Below are 25,336 nucleotides of genomic sequence, written 5' to 3' on the forward strand. Positions count from 1 at the left end.
AGAAGTATCTTCCAAAAATAACTATGTCAACTAATAGGCTTCATCTCAAAATTAACTCATGTCTTCCACTGATATGAAACTTCTATTTAAAAACAGTTGTATTTTACCCAGTTCCTTGGCTCTACACTTTAACGAGTTATGTGTGTCTCCGTGGATTGTTCTGAGGTCTAAGACAAATTGCTTAATACCAGGAAAATAGTAATAACTTTCATTATGCTGATTCTAAAGTAGTCTTAATATTTAATTTTAGACTGCAAAAGCAAGAGAAACAAAACCAGGATTCATGAAAAATAAGGTAAAATTTTTATTAAACCTATTTTCTACTCTTTATTTACAGTATCCTATGTTGCTAATGATGTATTGCATCAGGGAGCTAGATCTATCTGACAGATTTTTTTATAAGCTGTGTTATAGAAAATTATGGCATTGACATAGTTTAGCTGCTTTTGATAAGGTATCGTGGATATGCTTTCTTTCATCCTGAGAACAGGCCATGGGATTTGATGGTATGTTATATAGTTATTTGCTATTGAACCAGGATAGTAAAGTGTCTAAGGTTTTGGATTTTTTATATTGGGAAATTATAAATGTGATAATATTCCGGATGTTACCAATAAAGGAGAATATTTGTAGCTCAGTTTGAATGAGGGTCTTTAGTACTCTCTGAGCTTGCTTGTTTCTTACAGATGTTTCATTACCCAAACTATGTAATGAACCAACACTGATGATGTTACTTAGTTTGGATAATAAAACATCTGCAAGAAAACAAGCTCAGAGCACCAAGGACCTCTCACTCCGGATGTTAAGAAATGATTGTTGGAAGCGGATCTATCAGTTTTACAAAATGCAATATTTTCTACTAATCAAAGGATGCAAGAATATATATTTTGTAATGTTTTACAATTACTTTCTGTATAGATTATATAGTAACCTCAGAGCTATTGGTAACTTATAAGATACAGAAACTTACTAAAATATTGCCTAAAAACATGACCAATCTGGACAAGGAGACCCTGGTTAGGTTGACAGATTTCGAGGTTGTTAATAAGGTAAAATATTTGGGGGTTACTTTATCTGTTTCTAATGCAAAATTGTATAAAAATAATTATGAAAGGCTGTGGGTCAAAATACAAAGAGATTAGGAAAATTGGGAGAAGCTGCAATTATCTCTTTTGGGGAGAATTGCAGCGATTAAAATGAATGTTCTGCCAAAGTTTTTTTTTATTTCAAATGATAACCTATTTTAAAGAATGAGGTTAATTTAAACGAATGGCAGAAAGGTATCAATAAATTTATCTGGGCAGGGAAAAAAACCAAGAGTAAAACTTAAAATTATACAAGATATTCGTGAGAGAGGTGGACTCAAGGTACCGAATTTGAAATTGTATTATGATGCTGCGGTTTTAACATTAATTAGTGATCGGGTTAATTTAACAAATGTAGAAGTACTCCTCTTGGAGGGTTGGGATTTATTTTTTGGATGGCATGCCTATTTAATTTTCAATAAAAAGGTTGATAGGGTTTTTAAATCTCATAAGGGTTTCTTTACTTCGGGTTTGGAAGAAATATTATAGAAGTGATTTTAAAATTCCACTATGGGCTATACCATGGCATGCGATAGAAGGGATAAGGAGAGGAGTCAAGATGGATAGTGTTTCTTATGCACAATTACTTAGATGGGATGGTAAAAACTGGCAATTAAAATCTTTGGAAGATTTAACACAAGAAAATATTATTTATTCATGGTTTCAGTATAGACAAATAGTGGAGAGGTGGAAAATAGATCGTAACGTGGGTTTGCTTAGAGAAGATGAGAATTTGTTAAAACAAATAAAAGATCAAAGACGAACTCATATTAAGAGAATCTATGGGGTGTTAGTAGAATTGGATTCAGAAGCAGAATTAGTTAAAGAATGTATGGTTAAATGGGCACAAAATTTTGATGAACCGGTTCCATTAGATACCTGGGAGATTATTTGGGTGAGGAATGTTAAATTTACACAAGCCCAAAATTTAAGGGAAAATTTTTATAAAATGTTTTATAGATGGCACCTTGATCCACAAAAAATGTCTCGTATGTATCCTGACTTGCAGCCTAAATGTTGGAGATGTGGATGTTTGGATGCTACTTATTATCATATCTGGTGGTCATGTAAAAATATAAAAGCTTTTTGGATTAAGATATGGTGGAATATTCAAAGAATTTTTAGAAGAAAGATAAAATTTACCCCACAATTGTTTTTGTTAGGAATTGTTTCTGATTGTGATAGTAAAGAGATTATATTGATGTTAAATTTAATCACAGCGGCCAGGTTGTTAGTAGGGCAATGTTGGAAGAAGGAATCTTTGCCTACTTTGCAAGAGTGGTTTCTTAAAGTTTCTTATTTGGCGGAAATGGCAAAGATTTCGGCTTTCTTGAAAGATCAATCACAAGAGAAGTACCTCCTGGTATGGAAAAAATGGATAGATTTTATACAATATAAGTTGGATATAAAAATATTATTTAGTTTTTGAATAATTTATATTTAAAATTTAAGATATTTTATAGACATTTTTTTTTAATTTTTTAATTTTTCTTTTTTTATTTGATTTTTTCTTTTTCTGTTTCTTTTTTCTTTCTTGTATTTTTTATATATTGTTAACTATTTTATAATTTGTTTAATTAATGTATTTAGATTTGTTTATGGTTTATATGTGTCTTAAGATTTTTTAATTTTTTTTTTTAATTAAGTCTGTATTCAGCTCTGGGAAGGTCGAGGGAGGGTAGGGGAGGGTTGGGAGGGTTTGGGGAAGGGATTTTTTTGTAAAACTTAAAAATTTTCAATAAAAAAAAAAGATACAGAAACTTTTTCTCTTTTTTAGTCAATGGTATAGAGTTTCCTGCCTGAGCAGGGGGTTGGACTAGAACAGTGGTTCTTAACCTGGGCGATATTGCCCCCCAGGGGGCTATTTCATTTTTCAGGGGGGCAATGGAATGAAAAGGGGCAACGCGGGGGCGAAGGAACAAAAAGGGGGCGATATGGGGGCAATGGAGCGAGACGTTTTGGGGACACTTTTGAGACTTTTTCATACAGTGAATTGCTGTATATCTGTCGTACAAAAACATCAGATTGCTCGCTATTAGTGGATTGAATTGTGTTTTCAAATGTTCTCTAGCTAGCTTCAGTACAGAACACCGTACTTATGTGAATATGCATCGCTTATCTTCATGCGCATTGCGGTTTGTTCTTATACCCTTTTTATATTTCTTTTTGCGTCTTAAACTTCACTTATAAATCAATCATTAAATGTTACTGTTTTTCTTTTCGAGCATTTCACTTTCTTGCAATTGAATTTTGTTTTCAGTGATCATTACATTTGAATAAATAAGATAATAATGAAATACATGTATCACGAAGTTTGGAAATAAAGTGATGGGTGGCACCAAAATTTTTCACACAGTTGAGATATGGGAAAAAGACTGGAAATAAATTATTTGCACCGATATGTCCAGATGACAATTTTAAAGAAAATAAAAAAAGTGTTTGCATAAATTGAAGAATTATTTCTTATGTTGTGATTGAGAGGGGGGCAATGACAACTTCCTCATTGGCTCAAGGGGGCGATTCATTCAAAAAAGGTTAAGAACCACTGGACTAGAAGACCTCCAAGGTCCCTTCCAACTATTATTCTGACTGTTCTATTCTAAAGATGATAGATAAATAGGTAGGATAGGATAGGATATAAATGCTATAACTATTAGAAGTAGATAAACTTCTTCCCAGTCACGTTGTATGTGTGTTAGCCTACAAGAAGTCAATGTTTTGTTTAATTTCTTACATTGATGACTTAGCGTGCAAACTTTATTGTTTATAATTTGTTTCAGACGCTTGATTCTATACTTAATGTTGAGATGATGAAACAGAAAAAGCCTGAAGAAATAAAGCAGGTGACAAAAATGGGAATTCTTAAAAGTACATTTTGTGTAACTTAACGCTTTTAAGTTAATGGAACCTGTTCTCTGTTAACTTTTGACAAACAAAAACTTACAACATTAAAGTTATATATTCAGGATTGTTGCTCATAGTTACTGTTTTCTATATGGAGATACTTGCTTTGACAATTTAACAATACCATAATTTCTCTTGTGTGAATTGTCCTTTTTATTAAAAGTCTGTAGATTAGTCTACAGTCTTATATAATTTTAAAATGACACACACACACACACACACACACACACACACACAAACACAGTCCTTCTTGTATGACAGTGAAGTCCTTCAGTTGTGGCAGAATAAAAACATGACCATTAAATAAATAGATATTGGTGTTTTTTAAGCCCAGAGCTTACTTCCATGCAGGATAATGGGCAGAAATCAATTCCCATATATTCCCTCCCCCAATTCTGTTTAAAGAATATTTAGATTCCTGTGCATGATGAAATAAGATGATAATGAACTTTTTAAAAGTATGTCCATACCATGGAGGTTTTTGTCCAAGCCCGTTCCTCAGAGTTCATCCTTACGTCTTTCTGGGACTGAGTAAATCTCTTTTTGAAGAATGAAAATCTCAGTGAAATCAACTTGCAGTTATCCTATAGAGTTCTTTAGTTTGTTATGCGTTTCATTCAGTAAGTTTTGGTTATTTTCATTACTAGTTTTGACTCTCTGAATCTTAAATAAAAGCATGGGTAAAAAACCTGGAAGCTTTCCAGTTTGGCTATTAGACTGAAAACAGCACAAGTAAAAACCAGCTTATTTCAATTGATTGAAATATTGTACTGAATTGAGATTATTTTGATTCCGTTCATGGTCTTCAAAATAATTGGCACAATCTCTTTTATCTAGATATGGAAGCAGTACTTTTCTGGAGAAGACACAGTTTATGCTGTTATTCCCGTAAGTACAACAGTAATTTCCCCTATCTCAACATTTCTCCTGTTTAACTTAGTGGGGCCTTCAGAAATTAAATATTTATTGCTGACAGTGCCAAAACAGTTTTGTTGTTAATATTCAGGAGTTTGATCGCTTGCTATTGTTAGAAACCACCTCAAATGGTGGGATGTAAGAAAATAAATCACGTTCTTTATCATTTATTTTTCAATTGTAAGAACTACATAAGCATGTTTCCCATTTCTTTCCAAAGGGAAAAACTTTTGATGTCATGTGGAAACGAATTCAAAATTGTCCATCTGTAAGTATACTGTGTGTGTTTGGGAAGGCTCTTTGTGGGCAGAGTCTGTCCTTTCACTGTTCTCAGTATAAAATTTTGTTACTGATAGTTTGACGTTCCAATTGTGATGGAATTTAGATAAGCTGTTCTTAATAGATCATAGTCCTGATAATCTGGAGCTGCTATATTGATTAGTCAGTTCTTATCACTCTTATAATTCTCTAAGGCACGGGTGTCAAACTCGATCGTGTCAAGTGATGTATCGTGACATATCATGACTTTTTTGCCTTTGCGGAACAGGGGTGGGTGTGGCCTGTGTGTGATTTATCCAGGCCGCTAGTTTGACACCCCTCTCAGGAGAAATTTCCTGACAGTGGAACAGTTAATCAGTGGAATGGATTGCCTCCTGAAGTTGAGGGTGCTCAATCACTGCTGGTTTTTAAGAAGAAATTGAAGAGCCATTTCTCTGGAATGGTATAGGATATCCTGCTTGAGCAGAGGGTTGTATTAGAAGACCTCCAATGTCCCTTCCAACTATTATTCTGTTTATAAAAGTACTTTAGTCCAAAAAATGCAGAACGTACTGAATTGTTGCAAAGAACGTTCTGGGGGAGCATCAGAGGCGGATAAAAGTTTCTTAGGCTGAGCTGGAAATGAGGAAATGAACATTTAAGAAGCGTCACTTTCCAGAATTAGTCTAGAACACAGGTTGGCAACCTGCGGCTCCGGAGCTGCATGCGGCTGTTTGAGCTTTACCCTGTGGCTCTGCCATTTGCAGGGAGAGACAGAGACAGAGAGAAGCACTTCCCTGCTTCTCTCTTTCTGTGTGTGTGTGTGTGTGTGTGTGTGTGTGTGTGTAAGTGTGTAAAAGAGAGTGGACTCACAGTGTTCTCCGATGAGCAGAAAAGCTTACCGGGCGGGGCTCCTGCCTTGGCTGAGTCTCTGCAGGAAGCAGGAAGGGCAGGAGAGAGTTAGCTAGCCCATCTATGCTGACCCTGGAATTCTGGGAGTTGAAGTCCATGAGTCATAAAAGAGCCGAGGTTGCCTACCCCTGAGCTTGTTAGAAAACAGTTTGAAGCCAACTTGCCAGCTGAGTAGAAGATCAGAGAGAGGGAGAGGGAGAAAGAGAGAGAAAAAAAGAGAGTGGGGGAAGAAGACTGGCAGACCAAGGGCAGAAAGAGAGAGAGGGAGGGAGGGAGAGACCCTTTTGACATCTAAAATGAAGATAACACTGCATATATCATTCCCCCCCCTCTCTCTATATGTATGTGTATGTATATATATATGTATATATATAAAAGTAAAAAAAGGATATATGCAGTGTTATCTTCATTTTAGATATCAAAAGGGTTTTGCGGCTCTCGGTGTTTTGTTTTCGATGGGAAACGGTCCAAATGGCTCTTTGAGTGTTTTGGGTTGCCTACCCCTGATCTAGAATGACTGCTCATTTGTCTTCCCGAGTCTTGTGTTTTATTCAATTTGACCTGGATTTCAATAGAACAATTTTAATTCCCACTTATCTTCAATCCAGTTTCTTTATGCGCTGCCAAGAAAGGAAGGGTATGAATTTTTTATTGGACAATGGTCAGGAACAGAACTTCACTTCACTTCTCTGATAAACATCCAGGTAGGTGGGGTTTTTTTTTTTTTTCTAAAAAAATATTTCCAGAGGTAGTTTTGGAAATTCAGAAAGGAGGTAGATTCCCCCCCCCCCAATTCTTTGTATGTCACTGTCTTTTAAAACCACTCCTTAAAACAAGAATTATCTCAGGTGGGCACTTATAAGATGTCTGGGTCTTTAAGGGAAATTGAGTTGTTTTTGAGCTCTTTGCTACATATCCCTTATACAGGATTGTTAAATTGCAGAAAATGATTTTTATTCAAGACTTGGGTCATTTATTTGGCCTTACTGTGAGATGCTTAAAACAGACAATCCTCCAGTGCTTGATTCAAAAGGGCATGGTGCTCCAAATCAATTAAGCCTTGACAGTTTTTTTTATAGTAAAATTATGCAGCCGAAGCTGATGTGTTAATCATTCCAGATACTGAACCTATGCAAGTCAAAATTGGCTGATTAGATGGTGATTATGTCTGGAAAATTAAGCTGGGATATGAGCAGACTTTTTGCAGGACACATCATAGTAGCAAATAAATTAAATCTTCACTTTACTATGGCTTCCTGTTTTGACTACAGTACCTGGAACCTACAAACCTTTAATGTTTAGTTAATTAAAGTGCTTGTTGAATACCTGGAATCTATGATTTCAGGATATTAAACTATGGTTTGAGGCTGGTTAATGATTTTTGCTTGTTTTGAGAGGTAACATGGAAACTGCATAGCCTAGGAGCCTGATTGCTTTTGCCTCAAAGCAAAAACAAAATGGCTTCATGAATTGTCAGAAGTCCCTTCATAACTCAAGCTTACTAAGGTAACACATGTTTGTCTGGACTCTTCCAATGTGGAGGTAGCTCAGAGTTTCAGCTGAATAATGAATATTTTTCATAACACTCAGACAGCTCTGTGATAATGTGCCCAGATGTCAAAATGAGAAACTAAATTTTACCAGAGGAAGTGTGTTCTCTAGATCAGTCTTTCTCAACCGTTTCTTGATGAACATGCTAGATGGGAACTAAGAGAGTTGCAGTTGAACTTCGTGCTTGGAATGACATCTTAATCTAGCCAAAAATCAAAATGTACATTTCTCTCTTTCTGTTGACTTCCTAGTATTAGAGTATTGGAGGCTTTTAGATATATATACTTACACAAATATTTCTGTGCATATGCCATACATAAAACACCAAAGAAGGAAAGGATCCTGAACAGAAAGAGCTCAACAGTGCAATATTTTCTTCTTACATCACATAGATGCCTGTGTATCTCTTTCCTGATGGAAACCTTAAAATGGTTCGGTAATTAAAGTGTTTGTGGAATACCCATGTCTTTATATAATAATGAACATTGCATTTGCCGCAGACTCAAGGGGATGTTTCTCCCAGCCAGTTGATTTTGTATCATTATCCTGAGCTTCAGAAGGAAAAAGGAATTGTACTGATGACCGCAGAAATGGATTCTAAATTCTTGGTAAGCAACACTTAGCAATGGTCAGGTTTTTGTGACAGAAAGACAGTTCCTTGGTTTATTAAAACAAATAGCAGCACAACAAATAGCATAAGAGTGGAATTATTCTTGTATCATTTTGTTAGTCTTGCTTACTGAAAGCACAGAACGGATGAGCATTTCTAAGTATGCTAGGCAAATATTTTTATACATATTCCACCCTCATGTTGATACCAATGGAAGAGACTTCCAGATGGCCAGCTAACAGTTTACAAAACAAATATGTAAACTTGTGAATGTTCAATAATAGCTTGCACACTTTAGTAATGTGGACTATAATAGAACTGGCCCACATTTTTTTATTTTTATTTTTTGCATTCCAGTTGGCTCTCTCCCTTTATTTTTTGTCTGACCAGTATTGCGATAGTTGAAGCTGTACCAACTGTTGCTGTTACACATTTTTGTTCCGCTTCAAAGACTTAAAAACAATTGGACAATATTCAGGACTGGCTTACAAATACCTCAGAATTGATAAAAGAGCCACTGGCCTCATCACCATAATGTTCCTTTCCCTTTCATAATCAGTTCTTAATGATTTGAAACACCTCCAAATACGAAAACACTGGGCCACTTTTATAGCAGCTTTGTTATGTCTGTTATTATATAATTGTCCTGCCATTAGAGCACTGTAATAAAAATGAAACTGAATTTTTGGTGCAAGGTGTAAAGGTTAATGCTCCTTGTTTTTCCACTGATGAAGCCCTATAACTCTTCTAACAGCATATACGTTGTTTATTTTCACAGAATGTACAGGAAGCCCAGTGCCTAGCCAGCCAGGTTCAGCTTTTCTATGCCACAGACCGTCAAGAGACCTACTGGTTAGTGGAATCATTTAACCATCAGCCAAGTGAATTTAAATATATGTCTGTAATAAGTGAGCTCGAACAGAACAGAATTGGGCAAGAACTGAGGCCTCAGGAAGATGTGCCCTCACCAACCGCTTGAGAGGGGTAGCGGCTTTAACCAAAGACACTCTTGCCGTAGCAAGAGATCCCACCATGGGACAGAGTTGCTGTTTTTTTTTCCCCAGAAAGTGTCATTAAAAAGGATGCCCTTGGGACTCAATGGGGAAAAGACTCTCTCTTATAAAGGGGACTACTTAATACTGTGACAATAATGTAGAGGCACTTGTCCATTTATATCTGAATGTTAGAAGAACGATTAAGCATTTACAAACACTATATGAAGTATTCGAAATTTCCTCTCTTCCCGGTTGCACACAGCTTGTTGGGTTTTAGCATGTATGAAGTTTCTACATGTCTGTTGTTCAGCAAAAAAAAAAAATGAAACTGAAAAAAAAAAAGAAGAGCAAAGAAGGGCCTCTCTCAGTGGGTATGACAAATTCCTGGACCTGGTAAAAAGTATTTTACGATGAGTGACATGCTATCATTCTCAGCCTGAATGAGAACAAGTTCCCACCTTGTGAAGCAGAAAAGATAAATTCAGAACAAGACTAAAGCCCGTGCAAGAGTCACTTTGAATGTTCTTAAGCATGTCCAAAAATGTATCAATTAAAAATGTGAGGTGATTTTTTAAAAAAAAATGTAATGGAGTGGGATCCATTTGAAATGAAAGACTGTTGAGTATTTACTGAAGTGTTTCTGGTAATTCCTGTAATTCTAAACAGCAGGATGATACCAGGATAATGAAGTTGCAGGAGAAAAAAAAATATTGAGGAAGTATCCATTTTTTTTTCATCTTAGAAATAACCCAGCATTTGCCTAAACTGGATCCAATGTCACCTTTGCTCTTCATTCATAAAAATAGAGTATACTTTCTATTACCTTACTTTCTCTGATTGTTTCTGCTCTTGTAATGAGTCACTTCACTGATAGTGGAAGCAGGCAAAAAGTCATATATTGGAACAGGAGCCAGATGGACTCGTCTTGGGCTTGCTTCAAAAATAAATATCGGTAAAGGAACACTGCCAAATATTTTAGTTAAATAAGATCAGGAAAAGCATTTGGAGGTTATGAGAATATTTCCTAAACATTTCCTTCTGTATTTTAATTATGCACTCCAACTTGTGTTCCACCTGTTGAACAGTATATGCTGTCAAGAAAACCATAAATTGATTTCTCAGGCAAATTGTTCAGAACATATGTGATTCTCATACTCTGAAAATCAAAGTATTGTAAACACGTAAATGAAAAGATGTGTATTGATTAATTTATGAAATCTCTATATTTTTGCTTTGGAATTAAAACAGTATTCTACAGAAAAATGGTGTATTTTTTCTTTTTGTTCAGTTGGTGAGCCTTCAAGTCATAACAGGCACAATATAGAGACGTCCCCTTCTAAGTGGTGAGAAGAAGATGCTTTTTCTCACTGGCAGATCAAAACAAATATTTAGGCATTACCTTTCAATTTAAACGGGAGTCTTTCATACATTGGGAAAAAAATTAAACTAAATGAGTAAATATAGTTCTAGAGACAAGCATAGGATTCCAAGAGCCTTAGATTTAATGCATATTCCAATGAAGAAGCAAAGTACTAAAATGAGAAATAAAAATATCTTTTCTTGGGTCATGTTAACTAGTTAGTCTAATCATGAAATCTCCAAAAAGCAAGTAGGTAAAATTAGACGGCTTGCTCTCTATATAATATTTAAAATTATTTAAAGCACTAAACCAATAAATTGTTTCGCACAATATTTATCCTGATCAATTTCCAAATACATTCCTGAGGGACAGAATGTTAGAAAATAAGGAGCGGGACCCTCAATTTCTGCTTGCATAATGACTTAGCTGCATTCACAACTTGTTTAAAGTCCAAAGTCAACAGTTTTTCACAATAGAGTTCCTAGTTAAAGAAGAATGAATTCATCTTCTCAAGCACTTGTTCAACTTCTGTTAGATTGCACAAGATACTGTATGGACAGCTGTATTCTGCAAGCATACAGTAAAGGCATTTCATAGAAGTAGCCACTAGAGGGCAGTCTTGCCCACACCACTCTTGCTGTTGGTTTTACTCTGAAAATGTACAAGTGACAACACTGTAATGAAAAGAGACAGATACAGTGAAGGATGCAGTATATATGTTCTTTTTTTCCAAGACCCTCAAAAGATACAGCCTCCACCGGTTGCCACAAGAAACCCTTTAGAGCAATTAATGCGTTTCTTCAAACTGCTATTTTTGCTGTTTTCAGAGTGGTGCTTACTAAACAATCATGTGGAAAATACACATCCCAGGGCAGGGGAATGGACTTAAAAAGTGTGGGGATGATCTATTATGTAATCAGTTTATACAGTATCATTATCTTTCTCCTATAGGACAAATATTTTCTCTGACTTTTTGGGCAATGGTGCAGTCTTTCCGTAATTCTTGCAGCTGTCTCTATAAAACAGATCTTCAATTTGTCTAAGTTGGGAAGTAAATTAGCTTTTTTCTTCTTTGGGACATGACAATTATAGGAAAGGAAGAAAGACTGAACAGAGTTTGGTCAGCCACAGGAAGAGCATATAAGACTCCAAATAAAGAAGTCACAAATGAGATTCCAAATAAAGACCATAAATTCAGACTTGACCTTTTAATCCAGGGATCTTCAAACCTGGTACTTTTATGACTTGTGGACTTCAACTCCCAGTGTGCCTGGCTGAGGAATTCTGGGAGTTGAAGTCCACAAGTCATAAAAGCACCAAGTTTGGAAGACCCCTGATTTAACCCCCTTATACTTTAAAAACATCACATCAATGCACACTTATTCTACCATCTTAACAACGGTAATAATTATCACTGTGATATTGCACTAAATAACAGTAGCAAATTCAGCTTAAGAAATTTGCCTTTTCAGAAAAAAAAACCCATCTCAAAACTCTTCTCATTCATTTAGCATGAGCACACTCTTGCCATTTCTTCTAAGCCTTTAGCTTGCCTTTTCTATTGTATTTAGCAAATGGTATTCATTAAAGTAGTGATTCTGCAGGCTGCTTGGGACAAGATAGTCTTATTGTATGAAGTATAATTAGCTGCCCATTTCTATTATGCTTTATTAAAACAAGCAAAATCTAATAATTGGAGAAAAATCCAGTAAGGTGGGTGGTAGTGTGTGTTTTTATCTTAATGATGAAATGTGTTTGTTCAGTGAATTTCACACATGCCTGCTTCAACATCCTCTTGCACTTTTTCAGAGTGTTCCAGAAAACAGAGTGACTATCCAGAACAGGTTTAGGGAAGGGAATCAATGTGCAGAAGAAGAAACAACCTAACACTACACAACAGTACACCACCAAACTTGATGTTCCATTTCATCTATGGTCTCTCATGATAAGAAACATTAGATACATATTTGCTTTTTAAAAACTATTTTAATAGGCGTTTGCTCCTGCTAATTTATTTATTTGTTGGTTGGTTGCGGAGCTACTCTAGGGCGGCTTACAACAATAAAAAGGAAGAAAAATGAAAGGTGTGTAAACAGAAGTAAAATAACAGAACAATAAAGTAAACAGTGACCAAAAAAATGTCATTGTTTTAGTCTATTTTAGCCCTTGAAAAGCTGGAGTACTTCTCTCAATTTTTGCCAGCTTGCTATGCCTTGTTGATTGTGTTCATGTTACTACTTGCTCAAATGTTACATTTTAGGGTGCAGGCTTAAGGATCTATAGTAATGAGTATAGTTTATAATAATTTCCATGGATGCTGTTCAACTATGGTTTAATTTCAAGCACAGACATGGTGCATATGTTATTTGATCAGGAAAGCTTATACCATCATTATACACATACCCACACATCCACATCCACACCTACATATACACTATACATATACATATATTCTTCCATTCAATCATGTCTGATTCTTGGAGACTGGATAAGTCCCTGCAGTTTTCTTGGCAAGGTTTTTCAGAAGTGGTTTGCTATTGCCTCCTTCCGAGGGCAGAGAGAGAGTGACTGGCCCAAGGTCACCTAGCTGGCTTTGTGTCTAACCCGGAACTAGGACTCACGGTCTCCTGGTTTCTAGCCTGATGCCTTTAGCACTACACTAAATGGGCTCTCAATAATGTTTTTAAGGTGATTCAAAACTCTTTAGCTCAGTGGTTCGTTCATTTATTTTTCCTTTGCTGGCACCAAATACAATGTGCTGCTTGAAACTTACATTCTTATGTTTTTCTCTAATAGTAAATTTCATTATGGAAAGCAGCAGGACTCTTGAAAGATGTTATTGTTATATAATAATTTGTAGTGTATAAAAGTGATTTACAAGCTTCAGGTTACTTGGAATATTGTATTTTGAAAAGTAAATTGAAAAGGGGCTAGGATAGAGATGAGATAATTGTCTTGCACAAGTTTCTAAAGCTTTTAAGAAATATTGGGAGAGGTTAAGGGAGATATACTAACCCCACCCTTAGAAGATTGTAACATTTGGATGAAAACACTTTTAATTGCTTTATTTTGTAATAAGAATTGCATCAGGATTAAAGAAGATTTGATGCCAATCGTGTAATAACCCCCCAAAAGTAGCTAGAGAGAAGTTTATAATCTTGTGGTTTTGAGGAGGGAGAGGAAGAGGAAAATTGTCCTGCGACATTTCAAGGAAATCATCCAAACATCCAAGCATTTGGTCCGCTTACTGATGTGGTGCCTGAGGTCCCAGGCCTTTTGTGACCATAGTTTTTATAAACTGACAAAGAAGTCTCCGGTTATTCTTTATAATGTAAGTCTTGCATCATTACCTTCCACTTAAGATTGGATTTTTGAAGAAAATTGTAGTCTCCTTTTCTGCCTTTTGTTCCCATAATGAGATGATGGTTCTCTTCCAATTCCAAGCCTAAGCAGACAGTAGATATTCAATAAATAATTGCTTCAATGTGCTGGAGGACAATTTGCAAACAAAACCAATGCCTTTCACCACAAGGATGCGGCTATCTCCATATTTAGCAGCTACCGCAAGAGGATTGTCCTGACCTCTTACCTATCTCTCGACTCGATTTTATACAACTACACTGTCTCTTGGCACTGTGCAAAATTGGGTAGATAAGTTGTATTGTCTCTAAGAAAACCCACTTGTTCCCAAGTAAATCGCATTCCTTACACAGATGGAACATTCTGTACAGCCTTGGCGCAATTTAGGGCTCTGGAATGGCACACTGGTTTGAAAACTCTATTTCTTTTTCTAAGCATCTGTAGGAAGGAATAACTAGCAGTGCTGAAGTGGCCCAGGGAAAGGAATGCATAATTCTTATTTCAATTGCTATTTTTCATTAGAAGCTTTTCATCAGCTGTGTTCCCATAACATGCCCGGGATCACTTTAGTTGGTTTCACAAGACATCGTGAACTTCAAAATAAGCACCTGGGATAAACTGGGATTAGTTACTCTGCTATTCTCTTGTAAAATTCCACAGTAATGTGTAAGGTGCACAGGGGTGTCAAACTCAATTTCACTGAGGGCCGCATCAGCATTATGGTTGCCCTTGGGGGGCTGGGTGGGTGTGGCCAGAGTGGGTGCAGCCTACTGGGTTGACATGGATGGAGTGGGTGTGCCTACTGGGTGGGCGTGGCCAGTTCTACATCATTCGCGTCAAGGGTGCCTGTGGGGGCCTGGGCAGGAGTGGGACAGATCTGAGGGTCTCTGGCAGAAGGGGGTGGGACCGGGGCAAGTGCCAAGACATGGTCCACCGGGGCAGGTGCCAAGATGGCCACCACAAAATTGTACATTGGCTCCCGGCTGGCCTGGGCCAGGGCCAAGGCAGTGGGGGCCGTTCCCTCACTGTTTACAGGATGGCTTCGCAGGCCACATGAAACCACTTCGCGGGCCGCATCCTGCCCCCAGGCCTTGTGTTTGACATGTCTGCTTTAGAGCTATAGAGATGGCTGTACAAGAATTATTTTAAAGGACTCCTTTAGAAGCTTGGAAGCCTAATGTATAATGAACACGAGGCAGGGAAACAGTTGTTGTAACATTACCTATAGCTCAATTGGAGCATTGTAACACTGAATAATTGAGTCCATTAAGAGAGATTTTTCCCAAAGGTGCATTTTCAAAAGGCAACTAGACTTTCTTTGTTTTTCCTTGAAGACGTTTTGCTTCTCATCCAAGAAGCTTATTCAGTTCTGACTGAAGGGATTAAGAAGGATGTGTTTTTTTCCCTACCAGCCTGCATTAAACAGTTACTTCTGCCTCTTACTTTTTATGTTCCTGCTTCCAAAAGGAAGAGCCTTCCAAACGAAAGATTCCTCAGACAAACAAAGGAGGATTTTGGCTTTGAGGTTTTGTAAATAGAATTCTAGCTGCCTCAGAACTAACTGAACACACCCATCGCTTCTTGCAAGCTGTAGAAAAACAGTAGCATTCTTCTTGTACTTTCTAAATTCACTTACAAGAGCAGCCTTTCCCAAAATACATCATAATAACCATAATAATTTAAAGAGCTATGGATCCCATAATTGAAAAGAAACTGTGTAATGATTTTATGGATTGCATAGTTTCTTTTCAATTATGGGATCCATAATTTTGTAATTTTATGTCCAGGAGTCCTAAAGAATGGAAACTGCTCAACTAGTGCTGCTTTAGAGTTTAGTATTAAATCTAGGTAAATATTTCTGGACTTTGCTGTCAGTTCTTATTTGCATTTTATCAATTCCTCTTGTGCTATGTGTTTACAAATGCTATCTTGTTAGCAGACGTGCTTTATCCTTGTTAAATATGAGGTTAACATAAGTAACTAGTTTCAGCGACTCCCTAATCTTGGTCCTTGAAACTGGCATAGTAAATGCTGTATACAGAAATCTTATGGATAAAGTTAAGACACAGTTCTGTTTCGCTGACCTTCCACCTCTGTCCAAGCTAAAGTTATGAGTCTTGTAGTGCAGGATTATTAGTGCCTGTGTAGGGGGGGGGGGAGAGAAAGAAATATTGAACAATACACTGAAGCTGGATACAATTCAGTTTCATTAAAGTGTTCAGTACTGCTCTCTGCTGATAATTACAGACGATCGCTTATAGTGACAGAGGAAGTTGGGTGGACTTCTTCAGATCTTTGATGACACATATAACCTCTAAAGCAGCGGTTCTCAACCTGTGGGTCGCGACCCTTTTGGGGGTCGAACGACGCTTTCACAGGGGTCGCCTAAGACCATCGGAAGACACATATTTCTGATGGTCTTAGGAACCGAGACACCGTTCCCTTATCCGGCCGCCGCCGTCCTCCTCTTCCTCCACTGGCTCCTCTGCCTCCAGGGTGCCCTTCTCCTCCAACAGCACCTGCTCCTGCTGCCACAGCACCATTGTGCACCCCCCCAGGATGAGGATGGGGGCTCCAGGTTAGCGGGCGCGAGAGGGCGGCCGGCAGCTCTGAGGCGTGCGGATCCTCCGCGAGGCTTCGAGGCTCTGGAGGTGCCGCCGCTTGCCTCTCCACCAGGCTCTCCGCCAGACTACCACCTCCAGCAGCCCTAAAAAGCACTGTGGAAGAGTGGGGAATATTGGGAGTTGCAGTTCATTCTGGGAAAACATGACTCTCCAAAGATCAATCCTTCCTTCCTTCCCTCCTTCCTTCCTTCCATCTCCTTCCCTTCCCCTTCAATCTTCCTTCCTTCCTTCCATCTCCACCTCCATCCCTTCCCCTTCAATCTCTCTCTCCTTCCTTCCTTCCTCCCTTCCCCTTCAATCTCCTTCCTTCTCCATCTCCTTCCTTTCCCCTTCAATCTTCCTTCCTTCCTTCCATCTCCATCTCCATCCCTTCCCCTTCAATCTATTTCTCTTTCCTTCCTTCCTTTCCCCTTCAAACGTCCTTCCTTCCTTCCCCTTCCCTCCCTCCCAACATTTTTGAGCAAGGAAGAATAAGCTTCTCCAGCGAGCATTGCTATATTGTTTTTGTGATTAATCACTATGCTTTAATTATGTTCAATTCGTAACAATGAAAATACACCCTGCATATCAGATATCTACATTACGATTCATAACAGTAGTAAAATTACAGTTATGAAGTAGCAACAAAAATAATTTTATGGTTGGGGGTCACCACAACATGAGGAACTGTATTAAAGGGTCGCAGCATTACGAAGGTTGAGAACCACTGCTCTAAAGCCAGGCTTCTCAACCTTTTCATAGATTGTACCACCAGTCACCTAGCAAGGTGTCAAAAACCTGTTGACCAAAAAAAAGGAAAAAAAAAATGATAAAATACAGGTAGTCCTCAACTTACAACAGTTCGCTTAGTGACTGTTACAATGGCACTGGAAAAGGGACTTACGACCATTTTTCACACTTATGACTGTGGCAGCATCCCCAGGATCACATCATCAAAATTCAGACAACTGCTTGGCAACTGACTCATATTTATGATGGTTGCAGGGTTTCAGGGTCACGTGATCCCCTTTTGCAACCTTCTGACAAGCAAAGTCAATGGAGAAACCAGATTCACTTAACAGCCACGTTACTAATTGAACAACTGCAGTGATTCACTTAACAAATGTGGCAAGAAAAGTTGTAAAATGGGACAAAACTCATTTGACAAATTTCTCACTTAGCAACATAAATTTTGGGCTCAACTGTAGTTGTAGGTTGATGACTATTTGTACACCCACTTACCACACTTTTAATGGGAAACTTGTGCCTGTTTCTTTGACATTAAACTTTGCACTGTTCTGTCCCCTTCTCTCCCTCTGCTTGTCTCCAAAAAGCTTCTCCCTTCCTCTGTCTCTCTTTCTCCGTCCCCTTCTCTTTCCCCATCGAGTTTTTTCTCTCCCTCTCCCGCCAAAACCTCCTTTTATATCATCTCTTCTCTCCCCCCCCCTCCTCTTCAGTGCAACACCAGCTGACTCCTCTCCCTCAGGCTGCACACTAGTCTCAGAAGCCCCAATCAGCTGGAGCCCTGCGCTGATCCTAGGCGCTCAGCAGAGCCCTGGCAACACCACAGCTCCAACTGACTCTCCTCCAGGCCTGTGCAGCGCTGCCGCTGCTTGAGCTCATCCCCCCCGCTACACTTTTACACTTCTTTTTACACTTTTTTTACAGTGCTTTTCAACCCGTCGTACGCATACCACCTGCCAGATGCCGAAGTACCACCAGTGGTACGCGTACCACGGGTTGAAAAGCCCTGCTCTAAAGTCTTTCTGATATTGGCCAACAGACTCTCTTGAATTTGTTCCACTGGTGCTTATATCAAAGTCTTTTGCTTATAAACAACCAGACATTCTTCTAGAAGTCGCTGTGTTCTCCTTATCGCTGTCCTAAAATCTCTCAGCCTTTCTAGCAATTTCCAGCTGACCTCCTTAGTGCCTCCCTTTACAACTTTATAACAACTTTTGCTGATTCCCACACATTTTCCATTCATAGTATAAAATGTACTCATTGCACTGAAGTTGTTCTAGAAACTATGTACTGTATAATTCAGAAATGTAGAAGTTATGTTAGTAAGAAACAGTGCACATCTGCATTTACAGGGATTAGAATAAATCATATGGCTAAAAATACCATATGGTTGATTCTCAACACAAGCATAAAAGGTCTCAAGACACTTTTGATGCAGGTTGTTGCTAATCCAACAAATATATTGAAGATTGAGTGACTGGAGTTTTACTGTTGAGGTTTTCAGTGGACATGTCCAAGCATCTGATAGAAGCAGACTGTTTTGATTTCAGAGAAGCAGCAGCTCAGTCCCAAGAAACAGAAATCTATGTATCAGTTCTGCCTTTGACAAATATGCCTCACCACTAGCATTCCAAGTTCCTAGGCTGCAGGAAATATGCAATTGCTGGATGATAACTCATGATAGCTTAAGTGGGGCAGAAATCAAATTTTGGAAAGCTGCTGGAGAATATTAATTGGCGAATTCGAATGGGATTCAGAATTAATGCTTGGTAGTGTAAGTACTCTTTGTGAACTGCAGTAACTTATATTAATTAAGGAAGTCTTGCTCAAAAAGAGACCTTTTGGACTGAAGGAACAAATCAACCGAGAAACAATAAATTAGCAAAAGCAAGAACCCAGTCATTTCCCAAAGACCCTAAAATGAGATGTTAATTCCTCTTTCTCCTAAATTGCTTGGCCTGCTGATCAGCAGTTGGAGGCCATCAGCCTTTGCCTTTTGCAACACAAGGGAAATTTTATCTCAAAGAGTTCTGTGGAAATAGTCTCTTCTGTTTTGGTTGTTTTGTTTTTAATGGTGTGCTTGTCTTTGTTTTACCTTGTTTTGCCTTGTGTAGATAAGAGAAATTTGCAGTTGGTGAATTGCCTTCTTTTTGAAAAAGAGGAAGGGGACCACCACCGAGTTGAAGGCCTGCCTAACAGCAAACATGGGAAAGAAAAAGAACTAAAACACATCAAGGAAGCCCTCAGAACTTGTGGCTATCACAAGTGGGCCAATCCCCCAAAAGACCCAGCAGAAGCTCCTCTATAACAAAGAAGAAACAATAAACAAAGTAATGTTGTCATTCCATACATTGCAGGAATATCAGAAAAGCTCAGGAGGATCTTCAGTCAACACAACATACATGCACACTTCAAATCCAAGAATACATTAAAGCAGAAGGATAAAACACCCAGACATAAACTGAGCAACATGGTATATGTAGTACCAGTGCTTTTTTTCTAAAAAAAAAAAAAAAAGGTGCCGGAACTCACACACACCATACAACCCACCTTGCCTACCCTACAAGGTTCCATCCAAAAAAGGTGCCAGAACTCCGTTCTGAACGTTCTGTGAGAAAAAAAGCCCTGTGTAGTACAATGCAGGGAGCCATGTGCAGATCTGTACATTGAGGAAATAAAACAATCACTTCATAAACGCATAGCATAACATAGGAGAACAAACCCATCAGGACAAGATTCAGCAGTCCATCTGCATTTAAAAGACAAAGGCCACTCTTTCGAAAATGGCAAACCCACATTTTGGACAGAGAGGACTACTGGTTTGAAAGAGGGGTCAAAGAGGCCATCTATGTCAAAACTGAACAGCCCTCTCTCAACACAGGGGAAGGGATACGACATCATCTATCTTCAGTCTACAACACAATCCTTTCAACAGTTTAATAATAATAATAATAATAATAATAATAATAATAATAAGTTGGAAGGGACCTTGGAGGTCATCTAGTCCAATCCCCTGCTCAGGCAGGAACCCTACACCATTTCAGACAAATGGCTGTCCAGTCTCTTCTTAAAAACTTCCAGTGTTGGAGCATTCGCCACTTCTGGAGGCAGGTTGTGCCATTGGTTAATTGTTCTAACTGTCAGCAAGTTTCTCCTTAGCTCTAAGTTGCTTCTCTCCTTGGTTAGTTTCCATCCGTTGCTTCTTGTCCTGCCTTCAGGCACCTTGGAGAATAGCTTGACTCCCTCTTCTTTGTGGCAGCCCCTGAGATATTGGAACACTGCTATCATGTCCCCCCTTGTCCTTCTCTTCGTTAATCTAGACATACCCAATTCCAGCAACTGTTCCTTATGTGCTTTAGCCTCCAGTCCCCTAATCATCTTTGTTGCTTCCAAGAAGGCTCCACATCCATTGCACTACTCAGGTGACCCTGACAACACAGATAAGCCTCCAGGTGGCATCAACGACTCTCTAAAAGAATGCAAATGACCAGCTGCCTGCAAGGAATATAAATCCTTCCATTCCCCATTCATCCAGTCAGCACTGAAAAAGCTTCTTGGATGAGAAGCGAAATGTCTTCAAAGAAAAACAAGAAAACCCAGTTGGCTCATGAAAAAGCATCTTTGAGATGAGAAGAAGGGGAGCTTGTTCCACTCCAGGGAAGTCAACCGCAGGGAGAGAAAAAGGATCACTTCTTCTTTTTATATTGTCTCCACCATTCCTTGGCCAAAATCAACAAGTGCTTTTATGAATAACAATGAAGCAAATTCTTCTTTCCAGTTGCTGAAATGTTTATTTTCTTGCAGAAAAGGCAGCAGCTTCATCCTCAGGGTGCTTTCACATTTCTATGGGTGAGGTTAGTTTGCTAGCAAAGGCTGCTGTTGGGTTGGGTGGTGGGTTTTTGTTTTTTTTTTGCCATTGTGAAATTCTAAAATGCTGTTCTTCTCTGTATTAAGTTTTTCTCCATCACTCATGTCATTCTCCTTCCTGATCTGCTTTCCCTTGAAATTTATTTGAAGCAGAGGAAACCAGTGCTACAAAGCATTGAAGAAACTGTTTTATAATGGGAGACTACACCCTTACTTTAGAACTCGGGAAAGTAATGTCAGCATGGGAAACAAACATTTAACCTGTTTCTCTCTCTCTCTGTCTCTCTCTCTGTCTCTCTCTCTCTCTCCCTCCCTCCCTCCCTCCCCCCCCTCTCTCTCTCTCTCCTCTCCCCCACTGCCCTCCCAAAATGTATTAGACTGCCAGACAGAAGTTCTCAAACATCGCAATATTCAACACCCCTAAATAATAAATATTTTGTCTGATTACACCTGGAACAAGTCTATGTTATTGGGGCTGTCGATGAGCAAGAAATAAATACATCATTTCCTTTTGATAGTTAAAGTTTAAGCTCTGTGTTACAGAGTTATCAAACCTTATAGAACTGCAATTTTCTATTGGGCCTTGCAACAGGAGAATGAGGAGCAGTTTCAGAACAATGGTTGACAGTGTTCTCGTTCTCCCTGTGCAACGGTGATCAAGCTTTCCCCCCAAAAAACCTGACTCTATTGATGGTCTTAACCCATAGTTTGAGAACTCTTGTTTAATGTGATATAACAGGTAGGAGCATGGTGGCTCTCGTGGTTAGGATGCTGGGTAGGATGTTAGCAAGCCTGCATTCAAGATCTGAGCATAGCCGTGGGGAGGGGTGGAGCTCCCGTCCTTTGCTCTAACTCAGGGGTAGGCAACTTTGGCTCTTTTATGACTTGTAGATTTCATGCTGGCTCAGGAATTCTGCGAGTTGAAGTCCACAAGTCATAAAAGAGCCAAGATTGGCTACCCTTGCTCTAGCTCCCGGCAGGGACATGAAAGGAGAGGAAGTAAAAGCAATATGGCCCTAAGGAAAATATTAGTATTTTTTTTTAAAAAAACATCTTTTTATATTTTAGAACAAAATGTTAAATGCTATTTACTCTATACAGGTCTCCATTGGTGCTTCCCTTCAGCATTTTGCTGAGTGAAGAACAAAATAGTCACTGCATGTCCACATCACATCATGTAACACGTATTAAGAAGATACAAAGTATGTCACACAAAGGTCAATTCCATCTTCCTTCACAGATGCAAATCTTTATACTGTACAATGTTGTAGTAATCACACGCTGAACCTTTTGGAGCCAGGATATGTTTTTTAGAGTAATATTTTTTTGTTTCCCACAGTGGGAAGGCTGCAACTTAGTGACAGAACAGGTTTTACACGAACGTTCAATACATAGGATCTCCTTGTCAGTATTCTATCTTAGGATCTGGATAAATGGCTATTAAATTATTCAGATTCCAGAGTAGACCCATCCTGGTATCCTTCAGATTTAGTAGACAATTTACATCATCCAGAGGCAGCATGGCCTGCTACTTAGAGATGAGAGGAATTGCCCAATTTATCTGATAAGGACTAGGTTGGGGAACTCTGATGTACACAATACTGACACATGCCCCAAATCTGACTTCTCTTTGGGAGAATTTCTGGCATTTCTTAGTAACATAGGCATGTATGTAGAACCAGAAAAAAAAAACTATATAATTTTAGGAGGCAGACCTAGCAGCAATTTCCATAGAATCCATATTAAATTCATTGATGCTTATTTTTGAGAAGATAGGTCTGTGACCACAGTGTGAATTAAAATAGCTTAAATTATTCAGAACCTTCCATTTTTAAAAGAACTCAGGAAGGGTGTCAAGGCTGGCATCAGTGGATACTTTCCCAAGCCATTATTCCAGCAGAGGGAAACCTGCTATTTAACAACCATGATCCACTAGTGTCTTTTATCAGCTGATCTGCCCTGCCCCACCCTGCCCATGTGTACGTAGTTTGTGTGTTTGAAATCAGCCAATTGAGCAAGGAGTGCACAAAGATCTTTAGTCTGCAAAATAAAGACTTGGCAATGATTGGTCACTTATTGTATTTTTCTCCTATTCTCCTGCATTCATTTCCTACCTGTTCTTGTGCTCTTTAGCCAAACTTCTTCTTTCTTGCAGAAAAAATGGAGGGGGGGGGAATGAGCTTTCTTATCTGGTTTTGTGTGTTTAGTAGAGAAAACCTCCTCTTGGCACTTCTCTGCTGAAAAGCTATCTCTTTATCTGTGACTTAGGAAGAGTGGGAAGTGATGTGGTGCGATAGAATTTCAGTTTCCTTGCTGATCTTCACAATAATGTGGCCTTAAACTTCCTTTTAATCTGGAGCCAAGAAAAACAAAATGAAACAAAAGCTGAGACTGGGTGTTGTGAATGTTGGGTGTGTGTGTGTGTGTGTGTGTGTAAGGCAGAGAGAGGGAGACAGAGAGAGCACTTCCCAGGGATCTTTCCAAGCGCTAGGGGTTCTGCACAAGAGTGTAAGAGGCGTAGCTGGGGGAGGGTGAAAGAACTGATGTGTTGCAGCAAGGACAGCTGTAGCCCTCTAGACACAATCAGGATATGACATCACCTAGGGGAAGGCCAAAAAAAGAAAGCAGAGTGTATTTAATGAAAAGCTCAGCAAGGAGTTTGTAAATGAAAATACTAAATGTCCGAGCTCTGAACACATCAGTAGTTTTAAAGAATTTCAGGAATTTCCTTTGAACATTTCTGGCATAACATACAGAAGGAGGACATTATCTTTGGATCATCTGTGGAGTTTTGGGTAAGTGTTTTCTGTAAAGAGTTGGTTTTACTAAGAACTTTTATCAAAGGAGACAAATTGACGCCTACTGTGGATCTTTCTCTTCAATTGATGTTATTTACAGCTTAGCTGTGGCACATTTGCAGTTTTGAAGTCTACCTTAAAATATACACCAGGCTAAATTTCTGAACTTTTCCACTGTTAGTACTGTATAAGCTAACTGCTCTGGATCTGGATAAGTTCTACCTTGGGGTAGAAGAAAACTCTAGAGAAGTGACTAGATTGTACTAAAATCTTTCCAAATCTTTGGAGTGCCCAAGTCCTAGTAGTCTCCTATGGTCAGAGTAGCAATTTTGAGTAGAGCACAAAATATGGGCTGTTTTTCAGATCAGTTAGGTGCTTAAGTGGCAAAAGACAAAAGAGCTGCAAGCACTGTATCTAATAAACTTTCCAAACAGACCGAATCGTTATAGAACCGAGCAAACTGAAAATGAGCATCTGTGTGCTTGATACAGAGAATATCTTAATTAGAATAATGCCATGTGTGTTTCTGGGTGTGTAAAGGGAACATGCCATTTACAGTTCCTTGGGAAAGCGGGGGGGGGGGGGACTTTCCATTTGCTGACATTGTTATAGTATTTGCCAGCTAAAGCTTTAGAGTGTTTCCAATGTGCAATTATCCTTAACAGTGGTCCAAGGCAGTCAGTGCATTCTTTCATTTTGATCATCTCATCTTTCTCCTCCCCTCCTTTCAATATTTCCCTTTCTGGAGAAAATCCGTTAAGGAAGAACAGTTGGAACAGAAGTAGAATCTCTTGACTGCTACCAGTTTTTAGTACCACATTGGAAACTCCGCTTATTTGGAAGTAAACTCTACTGCAGTGTTTCCCAAACTTGACAATTTTAAGGCATGTGGACTTCAACTCCCAGAATTCAACAGCCAGCGTTGCTGGCTGTGGAATTCTGGGAGTTGAAGTCCTCATGCCTTAAAATTGTCAAGTTTTGGAAACACTGCTCTACTTCTATAAGGGGATTTTCTTCTGAACATGTGTGCAGAGACTACATTGCAAAAGAATTTGTATTCTCTACAGAGGGGAGGGCATTCTATGCCTCTGCTCCCCCCACATTTCCCACCAAAACTGGGTAATCATTACAGCTGGCAAAAATCAGTCCAACTAAGAGAAATGTGTCTAGGGATAACATTAGTTGTCACTTGGATGCTTCAGGGAGAAGCCATCATTCCTTCCCCTCCAAAGCTCACCCATTTCCAAAGACATACAACATGGAATATAATCCACAAATATGCCAGCCATCACTGGCAGAGTGAGATGTTCATGGTAGCTCAACCACAATTACATACATACATACCTACATACCTACATACATACATACATACAT

The 25,336-nt window shown here is 38.7% G+C and overlaps 2 protein-coding genes across 2 annotated transcripts in view; both read left to right on the forward strand.

The window, feature by feature from the left end:
- Positions 1-10,487, forward strand: part of ATPAF1 (ATP synthase mitochondrial F1 complex assembly factor 1) — a 13,171-nt gene extending 2,684 nt beyond the window's left edge. The window contains exons 2-8 of the mRNA XM_039320039.1: positions 251-295; positions 3,866-3,928; positions 4,827-4,877; positions 5,125-5,172; positions 6,683-6,778; positions 8,126-8,233; positions 9,014-10,487. Coding sequence (XP_039175973.1) covers positions 284-295; positions 3,866-3,928; positions 4,827-4,877; positions 5,125-5,172; positions 6,683-6,778; positions 8,126-8,233; positions 9,014-9,214 — 579 coding nt within the window. The 5' untranslated portion in view covers positions 251-283 and the 3' untranslated portion in view covers positions 9,215-10,487. The remainder of the gene's footprint in view (positions 1-250; positions 296-3,865; positions 3,929-4,826; positions 4,878-5,124; positions 5,173-6,682; positions 6,779-8,125; positions 8,234-9,013) is intronic.
- Positions 10,488-23,665: 13,178 nt separating this feature from the next.
- Positions 23,666-25,336, forward strand: part of MOB3C (MOB kinase activator 3C) — a 33,121-nt gene continuing 31,450 nt past the window's right edge. Inside the window, exon 1 of the mRNA XM_039320038.1 lies at positions 23,666-23,959. The gene's annotated coding sequence lies outside the window, so the exon portion shown is untranslated. The remainder of the gene's footprint in view (positions 23,960-25,336) is intronic.

Source organism: Crotalus tigris, unplaced genomic scaffold, assembly GCF_016545835.1.
Source record: "Crotalus tigris isolate CLP2741 ecotype Arizona unplaced genomic scaffold, ASM1654583v1 scf7180000023617.9722795, whole genome shotgun sequence".
In the NCBI taxonomy this organism is placed as follows: Eukaryota; Metazoa; Chordata; class Lepidosauria; order Squamata; family Viperidae; genus Crotalus; species Crotalus tigris.